General features: G+C 37.2%; 1 protein-coding gene across 22 annotated transcripts in view; it reads left to right on the top strand.

The window, feature by feature from the left end:
• Window positions 1-13,020, top strand: part of PAM (peptidylglycine alpha-amidating monooxygenase) — a 277,932-nt gene that overhangs the window by 125,420 nt on the left and 139,492 nt on the right. For all 22 annotated transcript variants that reach the window (XM_073888613.1, XM_073888650.1, XM_073888658.1 and 19 more), the window contains 2 exons: window positions 3,674-4,133; window positions 5,090-5,210. In XM_073888613.1, coding sequence (XP_073744714.1) covers window positions 4,045-4,133; window positions 5,090-5,210 — 210 coding nt within the window. In that variant the 5' untranslated portion in view covers window positions 3,674-4,044. The remainder of the gene's footprint in view (window positions 1-3,673; window positions 4,134-5,089; window positions 5,211-13,020) is intronic.

Genomic DNA, 13,020 nt, shown 5'->3' on the forward strand with positions numbered 1-13,020 from the left:
AAAAAATATTTTCTTTGTAACTGTACTTGCAACTTTTCTGTAAGTTTGAGATTGTTTAAACATTTTTTTAATTATGGAAGAAGAAAAAATATGTCATAGAATATGACCTTGCCTATAAAAATAGACCCATCTTGTCCTTTTTTAAAGGGATGCATAGTATTCAAGTTTTTATATCCAAAAAAAATTTTTTTGCCACTCTCCCATTGATGAGCATTAAACTGATTCCAGTTCTTTGCTATTATAAACAAATAGTTCTTTGTTATATACCATGTCAGTAAATGTCATTTTAAACATGTTTGTGCCTTTGTTCAATTTTTGCCTAAGACTAAATCCCTAGAGTCGAATTGCTGTGTTTGAATGGATATGCATCCTTTCATCAGTTTAATTGTAAGTCATTTGTAGGAAACCACATAAAATCTCCTTAAAAGAAAATGAAATTTATAATTTGGGAGTTATTTTCATTGGTTTTCTCCCCCACTAGAAAGTAATCTCTATAAGACTGAGAACTTTTCTATCTTGATTATCACCATTCCCAGCATTAATAAACTCTTAGGCACTCAATAAATACTTGTTGCAAGAACAGTAATAGCGAACATATATTATGTGTCTGGCACTGTTCTAAGGCTATGAATTCATGTACTTGTAACAGCCCTATGAGATAGGTAGTAGGATTATTCATTTTACTTTTGAGGAAATTGAGGCAAAGGGAGCCTAGGTACTTGCCCAATTTCACAAGACTATTCAGTGATGGAGCCAGGAGTCAGGGCAGTTTTGCTTTGGTTTACAAGCTCTCAGCCACTATGCTATCTTGGTTTTTTCTTGTTGAATGAATGAATGAATGAATGGCCAATATATTTATTTGATTCTTTGATCAATCACAAATTTCAACTACCTTTTTTTTTCTCAAATGAAAATTGAAAGGAATGGAATGCTTACTTCATAAAAGCCAAGTTAGTTTTATGGTCCTCTGTACTAGGCTGTACTTACTACATAATACTACTATTTCTGAAATTAACATCTGTACCGGTACAAACTATACATCATTCTTGCTAAGAATTTATGGATGTGGAAACAGAATATTTGCTTTGTATTAGAAGTAAAATAGTAAATCTGTGTCTGCCCACCACTTAGGCTCTGCCTACCACTTGGGCTCCTCTGCTCCCACCCTTCCCTGAACCTGGAATATGTCCATCTCCCACTGAAGAAACCCAACCCTCCAAGCTCCTACTTCCACTGACAACAGCTTTACCTTTCTCCTTTTCTTACTCTCCTCTTGAAGGTTAAAATGATCTTTTCTTCTTCAAAATTCCTTGAATCCTTTTTATAGTACTATAGTATAGTATAGAAATACCTCATTCTAAACATACCTTATATTAATTGTGCTAAGTCCTCATCTCCCTTAATAGACTGTATTCTCTTTCAGTTTTATTCATTTTATAAAACCCAACAATATTCTGAACAGAATATGAAATTACAAATTAGTTTTTTGGATGAGGGAATGGCTTATCTCAAGGACATATATTTTGAATTTTTAAAATCCTAAATAAAGACTACTAAGATCTGAATATTGTATATTCCACAGTTATCAAGATTTATAAAACAACAAATGAAATGGTTAGTCATTATTTTTTTCATATGGTGATTTATATTATGTCTTTAGTTTACAAGAACCAAGAAGCATAATTAGCTTTCATTTCTGTAGGACCTTTTGTTCAGTTCATGGCTGTAAATATCAACTTTGCTTCTAACCCACAACTTCTGTTCCCTTTCTTTTAGTGGGTGTTTTAGGGACATCAAAGTTAGTAAAATCAGTCAGAGATAAGTGGAGTATTTTTTCAAAGGCTAGTGCTTAAGGATGTGTTCCTGTTAGAGAATTTTAATACTAAATTTGTTTCAAGTGTTTGTATAATACCATATCTCCCTGCCAGCTGGAAGAAGGACTGTCCTTGAATCCTGTCTGAATGAAATAATAAAACATAATCCCTTCTTCACATATATTTAAAAAAAAAAAAAGAACTTCAGGGGATGTGACATATTGTCACTAGACAGGATTATATTTTGTTGCAAAGGCAATAATATAGCCTTCAGGCCAATTTTTTCTCTTCCCCCCAGAAGGACTTCTTTCCTTTACCCTCAGAATTAAGACAAAGCTGAAGGTTTTTGTTGCTGGAAGCTCAAAACAGCAAGCCAAAGAGAAAGTTCAAACAAATATCATCAGTCTTTTAAAAATGCCATTGCTTATGTAAATTAATTGTGGTCTTTGGGTGCTGGTGAGCCTTAAGCACCCTTAGATCGGTTGGATATTCAATCATGTTTTATTTGTTTTTGATGTAAGGCATATTTCTTCTAGAAAGCATTGACCATGAAATTTTCTGATTAAATTTAAGGTTAGTTCATACTTTTTGTTTTCTTTGGGTGTGTTTTTTTTTTTGCTTTGTTTTTTTTTTGTTGTTGTTGTTTTTGTTTTTTAGGTTAGCTTCAATATCTTGTGAATTCCAAAAGATGATTTAGAGGCTAATGTATTACTGTGATGCACTTGTATATAATCTTGCTGACTTTTGGTTTTTACTTTTATTCAGCTGGATAATGGATTTGAGATTCCCAAACCATGTTTATAATTAGTGATTAAAGTAAAACTTTAAGACATATTTTTCTTTGGAACTACTTTTATATTGTGAATGATACATCTTAAAATAGTACCTTCCAACTAAAAGTTACAAACTTGATACATAGTCTGAAGTATGTTCAGAAAAATAGTAAAGTCAAAACAAGCATATTCCAAAATTTAGCCTAGTTGAGTCTTCTTTCTAAAATCTTGAGTTCTGCATGGCTTCTCATTATACAGTTGTTTTAAGTTCTTGATCATACCCTTTGTAGATAGAATTTATTTGAGTGGCAGCTGAGATTCTCCCTACTGTTTCTAATTGCATTGCATTGTAAATCTCCAAACTTTATTCAGGAAAGAGTATCTTTTGGGAGGCATTGCCTTATAAGTAAAAGATTATTACTTTGTGTATACGATACAGGATTTTTAAATGGGCGTTTTCATTTCATATATCATATTAACTGTAGTTTTTTTATTTGCTTTAAAATTATCCTGAGAACTTCAGAGATTACTTCTTCAGTGATCCTTCTTGAGGGGATATCTTTCTCCTTAAATTGGTAGCACTGTTGATGCACGGATATAAACATGCCTTTGTTCTCAAAGTCTTTTTCTATTTGATTACTGTTGTATCCAAGTGCTTTTTGTCTCTGCCTCTCTTAGTTTTTTTTTCTCCCTTTTCTTGTACCTTTGTCATTTGTGTGAATAACTTTGTTTACATTCATCGGAGGTATTAAGTGCATTTTTTGATGACCAAAGGGAGTGATACAGGCAGTAAGGAGAAGAAATCCAGAGAGTTGGGTGGATGAAAGGGAGAAGGAGGGAAGAATCAGGAAAGGAAAAGCAGGTGTGATGGAGGAAGGAAGAGCAAAGGGCAGAACAGGGGCTATGAGGGTCTGTGAGATCCTGGGGGCTGGTCATGGGGGAGGGAGACCAACAGACCAGCATTTTCCCCAGGCTTGGGCTCAAGCTTGTGAAAACTACTAATGTATTAAAGAATCTCAGTTGGGATTTGCTGAGGACAAATGCTGTAATGTGTTAGTCATCCATTATCTGCTTCTATTTTTGCAGGTTCCGAATGATGACTGACGCGGGTTTGTGTGATAGCCCTCACAGTCCCTGTCATGCCTGAGTGATAAGGACCCCGCGCGTCTAGCCCCAGCACCAGGGCAGAAAGGAGCTCTGGAGGGCGGAAAGCTTCCGCTTGCGGACTGGACGAAAGTCCCGCCTTCGCACGGGTTTCTGCCTGCGGCTGGTGATCCAGACACTCGCCTCGTCCAGCTCGCCGCTCTCGCAGGCAGATGGTGTGTGGCCGCCGCAGGACGCCCGTCGCGCCCGAGCCATGAAGTAGCGGCTGCTGGCGGCGCCGCTGCCCGACCGCCGGCCCCAGCCCAGGTCTGCGCTGCCGGGTCCTCTCCCGGCGGGGCCGGAGCGGCGAGGACATGGCTGGCGTTCCGAGCCTGCTAGTTCTCCTCCTTGTTTTTCCAAGCAGCTGTCTGGGTTTCAGAAGCCCACTTTCTGTCTTTAAGAGGTGGGTGTTTGTTTTTTTAAAAGCAGGCGGAATGTTGTTTGGATAGCTCCTGTGCATGCTGTTGAAAATGTAACCACTTTTACGACCCAGAGTGTTGTAGAGATATGCAATATTGATTTACTCTGCTGAAAGGACTTGGGATTTTAGCACAGTAACTTGTTGTGAAGTCCTCCTTACAGAAAAAGCCCACTGTATTGTAGTCAAGCTGCATTGGCTTTCAAAACTCCAATTAGAAGTTGTGATTTCCAATACTAATCACTCCCTCTTGGGGAGATAGATAGTAAAGTCCTTTAGACTTGAATGCCTTCTTGTTTAAAACAGCTCAAAGAATAAACTATCAAGATAGATAAGTGGTGGGGAGAAGCAGATCATGGACTGTAATAGCTCAGGAGAAAACACCGAGCTGTATATACATTCCTCATAATTACCATATTAAATATTCATGCACTTGTACATTTGTAATTCACATAGCAGTCTTTCCCCCCCCAAACAGCTCTGCCTACTAACAATATTGTTGGTGTTTTGTTTCTGGCTAGTGATACTGGACACTCACAAAATAGTTACAAAAATTTTACTGGGTTATAGTTAATGTTTATACTATTAGAAAACTGACATGCCTATGTTAATTTCTCATTTATTAATATTGTATTTTCACTAAATAGAATAAGTATATATTATGACAAGCTTTTATTGAATGGAGTTTTAAATGTAGCCTGCTCACTTGCTTTGATGATATTTTGTTTCCAAGTGGGGCATATGTTGCTCCTAGACTATTAAATGCAATTCTGATGTTTTAGAACATTATTTAGTCATTATATCTTTTAGAGTTGTCTTTGGATCTAAATCAATAATCTTTTATCTTAAGATCTTAGAATTCTTTTTTTCTTTTTTTCCTTCTCATGTTGAGTTAAGATTCCATTATGTTCAAGGATATTGAAATGCTCTTCTTTTTTAAGGTTTAAAGAAAGTACCAGATCATTTTCCAATGAATGTCTTGGTACCACCAGACCAGTAATTCCTATTGATTCATCAGATTTTGCATTGGATATTCACATGCCTGGAGTTACACCTAAACAGGTGAGAGAAATTTTAGATTTCATGATTCCTTGTTCTGTATATTATCTATAATTGAAGCAAGGAATTCACAGCAGTAGTAACTTCTTTGAAAGTAGGCATGTGCTTTCAGGACTCCTTGGGTAGGGCCAGAATAATTGAATATTATAAAGAAGAGTAAATCTTTCAAAGAAAATCTTCCAGTTAAATTTCTTTTTAAAAAATTTGCTCATATTGTTATTTGTGTTTTGAAATGGAACCTTGGAAATTTATGTTTTGAAATTCTCAGTGGACTAATAGCCTCTGTATTGCAGCATGTAAGTATGTATTAAAATATGAAAAATTATTCTAATAAAGGGAAATGATATTGAACAGCTGCATCTGAGAAATTACTTTTTTAAAATACCGTTCTGTCGCAGCCACAAATTGAGAAATAAAAGCATGTGTGTACTGCCAAGAATTTGCAAAACATTGCACACCTTTAAAACATAAGAAAACTGTTCATACAGGTGGTTGATTATGAGTTTTCTTTGGTGTGATTTGCTTGTTATAAGATATATCTTGAAGAAATGATGGCAGAGCTCATACAAATGTGACCTACAGAGCATTTTGAGTAGAACTAGGTTGTTGCTAGGGCTTTCCCTATTTTAGAAGATGCTCAAACTCACTGCTGTCATGTGTGCAAGGTGTTTCATTAAGCATAAAAAGGCCAGAATTAATTATGCTTTGCAGCCAGGCACTGCAGGGATTTATGTGTGTCATTAAAAGATAGTCTTCTCCTTTTGAAGGGCTGCAGAGACAGGGCAAGACCAGGGTGTTGTAGAGCTGCAGTGGCTGATGACTCATTGTTGCAGATAGCATTCTATTTTTTTTTTTTTAAAGTATTGAGAAAATAAAAGTATTCTACTTACTGGGGAGAGTTCCTTTGGAATTGACATTCAGATGCTCTAGGAAAATACACATGGTCCTTTTTGGAGGGGACTAAAATTGACATTCATTTATGTGAAAACCTGTGTATGATCTAGGTATCTACTTTACTATTGTCAAAAAGACCCTCACCGCAGTCCCCTGCCTGTTCCCAAATGACCAGGCAGATGACTTGTCTGTACATTCAGTTGTTAGTGTCCTGGCCTTTAATTCCATAAGGTCTTGGTTTAGTATTTAGTCAGAAGACGTGTAATGAGATTGGGAATAGGAGAGACCAGTGACAGTTGCTCACTTGTGAAGTGTGCTTCTTCTCACTTTTTAAAAGTGATTTTTTTACCTATATTTGCTTTATATTAAAACTGACTTTATATTATCTTTTTTTTTTTTTAAGATTTTATTTATTTATTTGAGAGGGAGAGAATGAGAGATAGAGAGCACGAGAGGGAAGAGGGTCAGAGGGAGAAGCAGACTCCCTGCCGAGCAGGGAGCCTGATGTGGGACTCGATCCTGGGACTCCAGGATCATGACCCGAGCCGAAGGCAGTTGCTTAACCAACTGAGCCACCCAGGCGCCCTTTATATTACCTTTTTTAAAAAGTCTGCTAATTGGTCTTTAAGCACTCTTTTCCCACAGGAATATTAATATTTTCTCAAATAATCATTTGTCAAGGTTCATTATCAATCTGTTATTTTTTCTTCTCATTATTTTACGGTAGTATTTAATTTAACAGCAATAATAATAGGTAACTGTTGGGGTCAGTATTCTCGGAAAGAGTTCCTAGAAGAATTGATTATAAAAAAAAATATAGAGAAGCTCAATTTTCATAAGATAAAATGTGTTTACTCTTTTTTATAATTTATAATTATCAAAATAACTCCATGGCAAAAAGACCATATAGGAAGTTACCGCTTGTTCCTTTCCCCCATCTGCATGCAGTTTTGCCTCATGCAGTGGACACTCGCTGGTCGCCTTCCCAGCAGACAGTTCCTCATTGCTCCTTCTCTTTAAACCGTGTGGTTTCCACAAGCTTTCTAGCCAGGATCTAGAAGTGGAACACATGGATGAGGAGTAGCAAATCACTGCCCTCCCCCTCCCCTTCCACACTAATTGGTTCAGAAGAAGGTGTGTGACCTAGACCAGTTCAATTAAATCTTAGGACTTTCGCTGGGAATGTGTTTTTCTGTTGCATGTGAGCACAGGGCACATAGTCCTCAGGTCTGCTGCGTTCATGAGGGCAGCCATGCTTACGATCAAACTAATAGCATAGAAGGCAGCGCAGAGACCCTGGAAGAACGGATGTTCTTGGCTACTTAGGGAGTTTTCAGTTATGTTAGGCTTTTTTTTCAACCGGGTCTCTGACTTGTGACTAAAACTACCTAACTGGGTAAGTGATTCTGTTGTTGTGCCTCGTCAGCTCAGAACTGGTTGTTAACTGTTTCTTCCACTTACCCCCATCACATAAATGCCACGAGTATTTACTGATTTGATCTGGCCAACCTATACCTCGTAAACCTTCATGAGAAATGATAGTTACACTCCCTACTAAGGATAGCCAGAAAGAGATGGACACGGAAACCCATTTCCCTCCTGAACTTGGGGTTCTTGGTGAGGAAGACGCAGAGCTGTGGTAGTGTGAGGACTTTTGGTAAAGAAAGTATTCTTTTCGCAAAATGCAGATGAAACTAAATTTAACATAGATCCTTAAGAGGAACAGAGATTACAAGGCTAGAAAAGAAAAATGAAACATACTAGAGGAAAGAAGTAAAAGATAGAAGGAAAGAAAAAGAGTTGGTTTTCCTCCAACCCTCCCTCCCCCAAAATAAGGAAATAGAATGATCAAGGACAAAAATAAAGGGCAAAAGAAAGAATAAGCACAATCGGAAGAACAGAACATTTAAAAAATCTTAGAAAGGGGTGCTTGGGTGGCTCAGTCAGTTGAGCATCCAACTCTTGATTTCATCTCAGGTCATGATCTCAGGGTCCTTAGATGGAGCGTCATGGGGGGGCTCCCTGCTCAGTGGGGAGTCTGCTTCCTCTTCTCCCTCTGCCCCTCCCCTCACTCACACACACACTCTCTCTCAAATGAATTAATGGGCCTTTAAAAAGAAATAAAAGATTAATTTTTAAAAATCTGGTAAGAAAACCAGGAGTAAGGAAACATAAAAGCAAGGAAAGCCAATGAGGAGTTAAAATCTTTTTTTTTATTTATTTTTAAAGATTTTATTTATTTTTTGAGAGAGAGAATGAGAGATAGAAAGCACGAGAGGGAAGAGGGTCAGAGGGAGAAGCAAACTCCCTGCTGAGCAGGAAGTCTGATGCGGGACTCGATCCCAGGACTCCAGGATCATGACCTGAGCCGAAGGCAGTCGCTTAACCAACTGAGCCACCCAGGCGCCCTTAAAATCTTTTTTTTTAATAGTGGAAGATCAAGAAGAGCAACAAAATTTATTTATTTAATTTACTTATTTATTTATTTTAAAGATCTTATTTATTTGAGAGAGAGAGCGCAAGCAGGGGAAGTGGCAGAGGGAGAGGGACAAAGCAGGCTTCCTGCTGAGTAGGGAACCCTATGCCAGGCTCGATGCCAGGACCCTGAAATCATGACCAGAGCCAAAGGAAAACGCTTAACCAAATGAGCCACCTAGGTGCTCCGAAGAGCAACAAAATTTAAAAAAAGAAGGAACTGAGCTGGTAATTGAGGCAGACTACGTTGACTAAAGAGATATATTCACTCAACAATTTTTTTTATAACACACATCTTAAGTTTTGGCAATAACAAGATACATCAGTGAATCTGCTCTGAGTCCTTTCCTTGGGAAACTTGAGTTTGTTGGGTAGGTCTGAATAGAGAAACAAGCAGATGCAGAACAGAGGTGGGGAGAATTTAGCTATAATACAGACACAGTTCAATTACTAATTTTGCTGGTGGAGTACAGGTCTAAATTAGTATCTTAGCAAAGAATATCCAGTCATGTCAGGCCTCTGAGTTGCCGTCCTTTCTGCCATATCATAGACTTCAGAGCAGCCTTTAAAAATTGCTCTCATTAAACCAGCTCTGGAGAGTCTGGGGAAGGTAGTTTAATTATCTATTGCAATATCAATTTTATATTCAACGTAAGCTTACTGTCTTCTGTGACTTGAAATTTTAAAAAATAATTTCTGTCCTCTTTCATAAATTTTTCCTTAATTAGTGTTTTCTCAGGCTTTGGGAAGATAGGGAGAAGAGTAAGCAGCTAAGTAGCCTAGAGTAGGGGTAAAGTAAGCAAAATCTGGTGTCTGATGGCACAGGCTTCAAATTCAGCAAAGCCGAGGAGTGGTGGTATCTTGAGGCTCTTCTCTTAGCACTTTTTCTTCTTCATTTGACTCCCTTTTTCACGAAAGACCCTGTGGGCTTTTGCTGTCACCAGTTCATATCAACAAACAAAGCAATTCAATAAACTGCCAGTTCCTGGTCATAATAAGGTGCTACCATCACTTTGGTGTGTTAACTGTCCCATGGACGTTTGATTTTAAAATAAAATAAATGAGACATAATTACGATGATTTTACTAAAGTCTGTTGTCTAAGTCTAAGCCAAATCTAGTGGGTCATATGGGCTTCAGGGCCAAGTTGAGAGCCTTCTCGTTTTAGCTCCTGCAATGTCAACTCATTTATGGTTTTTAACCAGCTAGGCCTGCTCCTTCATCTGTGGACAGAATAATACTTGTACCTACCCGGGACTGTTTTGAGGACTGAGCAAGGTTATCCCAGTGACACGTTCAGTTGCCCTGCATATGATAAGTTCTAGTAAAATGTGAATTCGTATCGTTATTGTTATTTTGTGTGTTGAAGGAAATGTGAATGAGTCTTAAGATGAGAAAGAAATTGCCAGCCTTTATGTTTTCAGAAATAACTTCCTGGAGAAGGTGAGAAGTTGTAATAATTTTGACAGAGAGGAAAGTTAGCCAAATGAAGAAAAATAGAAAGTGTGAACCTGGGTAAGAGAAACCCAGAGAAAGTAAGCGGGGAACTCAGTCTTGCCGTGTGCTCATTCCTTAGTAATTTCTATTAAAAATGGCCCTCATCATGGGGCATCTGGGTGGCTCAGTCAGTTAAGCGGCTGCCTTCGGCTCAGGTCATAATCCCAGGGTCCTGGGATCGAGCCGCGCGTCGGGCTCCCTGCCCGGCGGGGAGCCTGCTTCTCCCTCTCCCTCTGCCTGCCTCTCTGCCTACTTGTTCTCTCTCTGTATCTCTCTGCCAAATAAATAAATAAAAACCTTTAAAAAAAAAATGGCCCTCATCATCAGAAAATGAAGGAACATTGAGAATGGATATGCTTTTCTCAGAGTTCTTAAATATCTTTCATACTGCTTAGAAAAGAAGGTGTCAAAAGCCGTTTCATCAGTATGAAGCCTTAATTTTTTTTAAATATTAGTTTGAAATTAGCCTGGATTTCTTTACTTTGCTAGAAACTTTGTACATTGGCCTTACTTATTTTAAAAAAAAAATCACTCTTGGGGCGCCTGGGTGGCTTAGTTGTTTGTGTCTGCCTTTGGCCCAGGTCATGATCCCCGGGTCTTGGGATCAAACCCCACATCGGGCTCCCTGCTCAGCGGGAAGCCTGCTTCTCCCTCTCCCAGTCTGCCTGCTTGTGTTCCTGCTCTCATTATCTCTTTCTCTGTCAAATAAATAAATAAAATCTTAAAAAAAAAATAACTCTTACCTAACGTAAGTCTTTTCAAATCCTAGGTTTATATAGCATTTTATTTATTTGTTATTTGTATCCCTTGGTTCCTCTGCAGTCTTGGTTTAAGGACTTACTAATGTAAACTAATTTGTAAAAGATACAATTTTATAGAATTAAATATTTACGTTGAACGTAATAACTTTAAATCATGTAATAATGGAATGTCTTTCCATTAGGATATGTTAGGCTGTCATTAATGTGGTCACTTTCCTCCCTTATTTTGGGAGCATTTTGAGAACTATAAAGGAATGCACCTTTTCCTTTTTGAACCTCTTGCAGATTCTTGTCTCATTCTGTAGTTGTCTTTTGAAGAGTCACAGGTTATGCTTTGAAATCAGAAAGCTGCCTTCCCCTGTGTTCCTGAATACAAATGTCTATCGCCAGGAACACCAGGAAATGGAACAATTCTGAGTTTAAAAATCACATCAGATATCTCTGAACAGCAAGTTGAAAACCTTAGAGTCTTAAGTTATCACTTATTTTACAATAACCCGGGAAGAAGGTAGCATTGAAATATAACCAGGATGAACAAAGTACTCCTATGACATTTTCTCAAAAGCTTCCCACAGTGTTTCTCTGTTTTTTTCTCAAAATATATTTTAAATTTTCATTCTCAGACATAAAAAGGAAGAGATTCCCCTTGCTTTCACTATGCATAGAAACATGTAAGAAGAACCCAGCTTTCACATGCTTTTCTTACTGCACCTGTTTAAAAGATCAGGCTGCTATCATAACTTCACTTATAAGCAGCCTTTGCTTAGGATATCTATTTATCAGAAGTACTATGCAAGGTAAATGCGGAGGCACTGTTCTGCCTTAATTTTAAGTTCAAAATGCTTACTAAATCAGATTTTTTCATGTAGTCAGTTGTACAAAATGTAGCTTATGGCTAATTTGGGGGATATTATAATATGTTAAATCTATATATTTTTAATTTAATCATTATGGGGGAAAAAAAGAAAAGGAATCCGAACCAGTGCTTAAAATTCAGGACAGATTTATCAAGGACACCTCCTCTGCAAATGGGGCTTTACTGGAATGGTGTTTAGTTCTTTGGGGGTTGTGATTTGCTTGTCTCCTTTTCTCTAGTTATTAGAACTAAAGAGGAAGGTATATAAAAATAGCCAGCACGTTTCTGCAGTACATTGTGTCGTACTCCCACCCTCAGTAATCCACTACTAAATGAAAACATTCACCCCTCGATTCATCAGCAAGGCTCAATTATGTGAATTAAACAGAATACAGAAACATTAAATGGATCTTATAAACTGCAAATTAAAGTCACATGTAGTTCATTGCTAATTGTTTATGTTTAAATCATGACACTTCCTCTGTATTTTTACTAAAACATATGTGATGTCCACTTAGGGAAGATATGATTGAGCTATTAACAGTGTTTTCCCCTATGAGAATAATCGAAACATTAATCTGCATCACAAATCTGGGTTCAGAGCTGCAAATACACATCAACCAATTTTTTTTTCTTTCTTTATTGAAAATGAGAAACAGAAAGGGGACTTTTTATTTTTGATTATTTTTTGATATTTTTATATCAACCTGATACTTGATGAAAATATTTTAAAAAGTAACTACAGGGAGGATGAGGTAACTGGGTGGTGGGCATTAAGGTGGGCACTTGATGGAATGAGCACTGGGTGTTATATGCAACTGATGAATCACTGATCTCTACCTCTGAAACTAGTAATACACTATATGTTAATTAATTGAATTAAAATAAAATAAATAAAGTAAAATAAAAAGTAATTACAGTCCAAGAGACTCCCTTATGATCACCTATTTTCTCAATAAGATTTAGAGTTCTTATGGGTATTAAGGAGGGCACGAGTTGGGTTGAGCACTGGGTATTATACAAAACTAATGAATCGAACACTACATCAAAAACTTATGATGTACTATATGCTGGCTAACTGAACATAATAAAAAAATAAAAAGGGAAGTCCAAAAAAAAGATTTAGAGTTCTTTTTGTTTTATTTTTTTCTAATAAATTTTTTAAAGTAGGAAATATATTTACTGAGTACTCAGTATGTAACAACATTGTATTAGGCACTTTACAAGCATTGCTTATTAATTCTCATAAAAACTTTGTGTTTAAGGTACTAGTATTCCCATTTTTTATATGAGATATTGAAATTCAGGGAGATTAAATAACCTGTCGATAG

Source organism: Callorhinus ursinus, unplaced genomic scaffold, assembly GCF_003265705.2.
Source record: "Callorhinus ursinus isolate GAN/ISIS: 27379988/994484 unplaced genomic scaffold, GSC_fseal_2.0 scaffold3, whole genome shotgun sequence".
Taxonomy (NCBI): domain Eukaryota; kingdom Metazoa; phylum Chordata; class Mammalia; order Carnivora; family Otariidae; genus Callorhinus; species Callorhinus ursinus.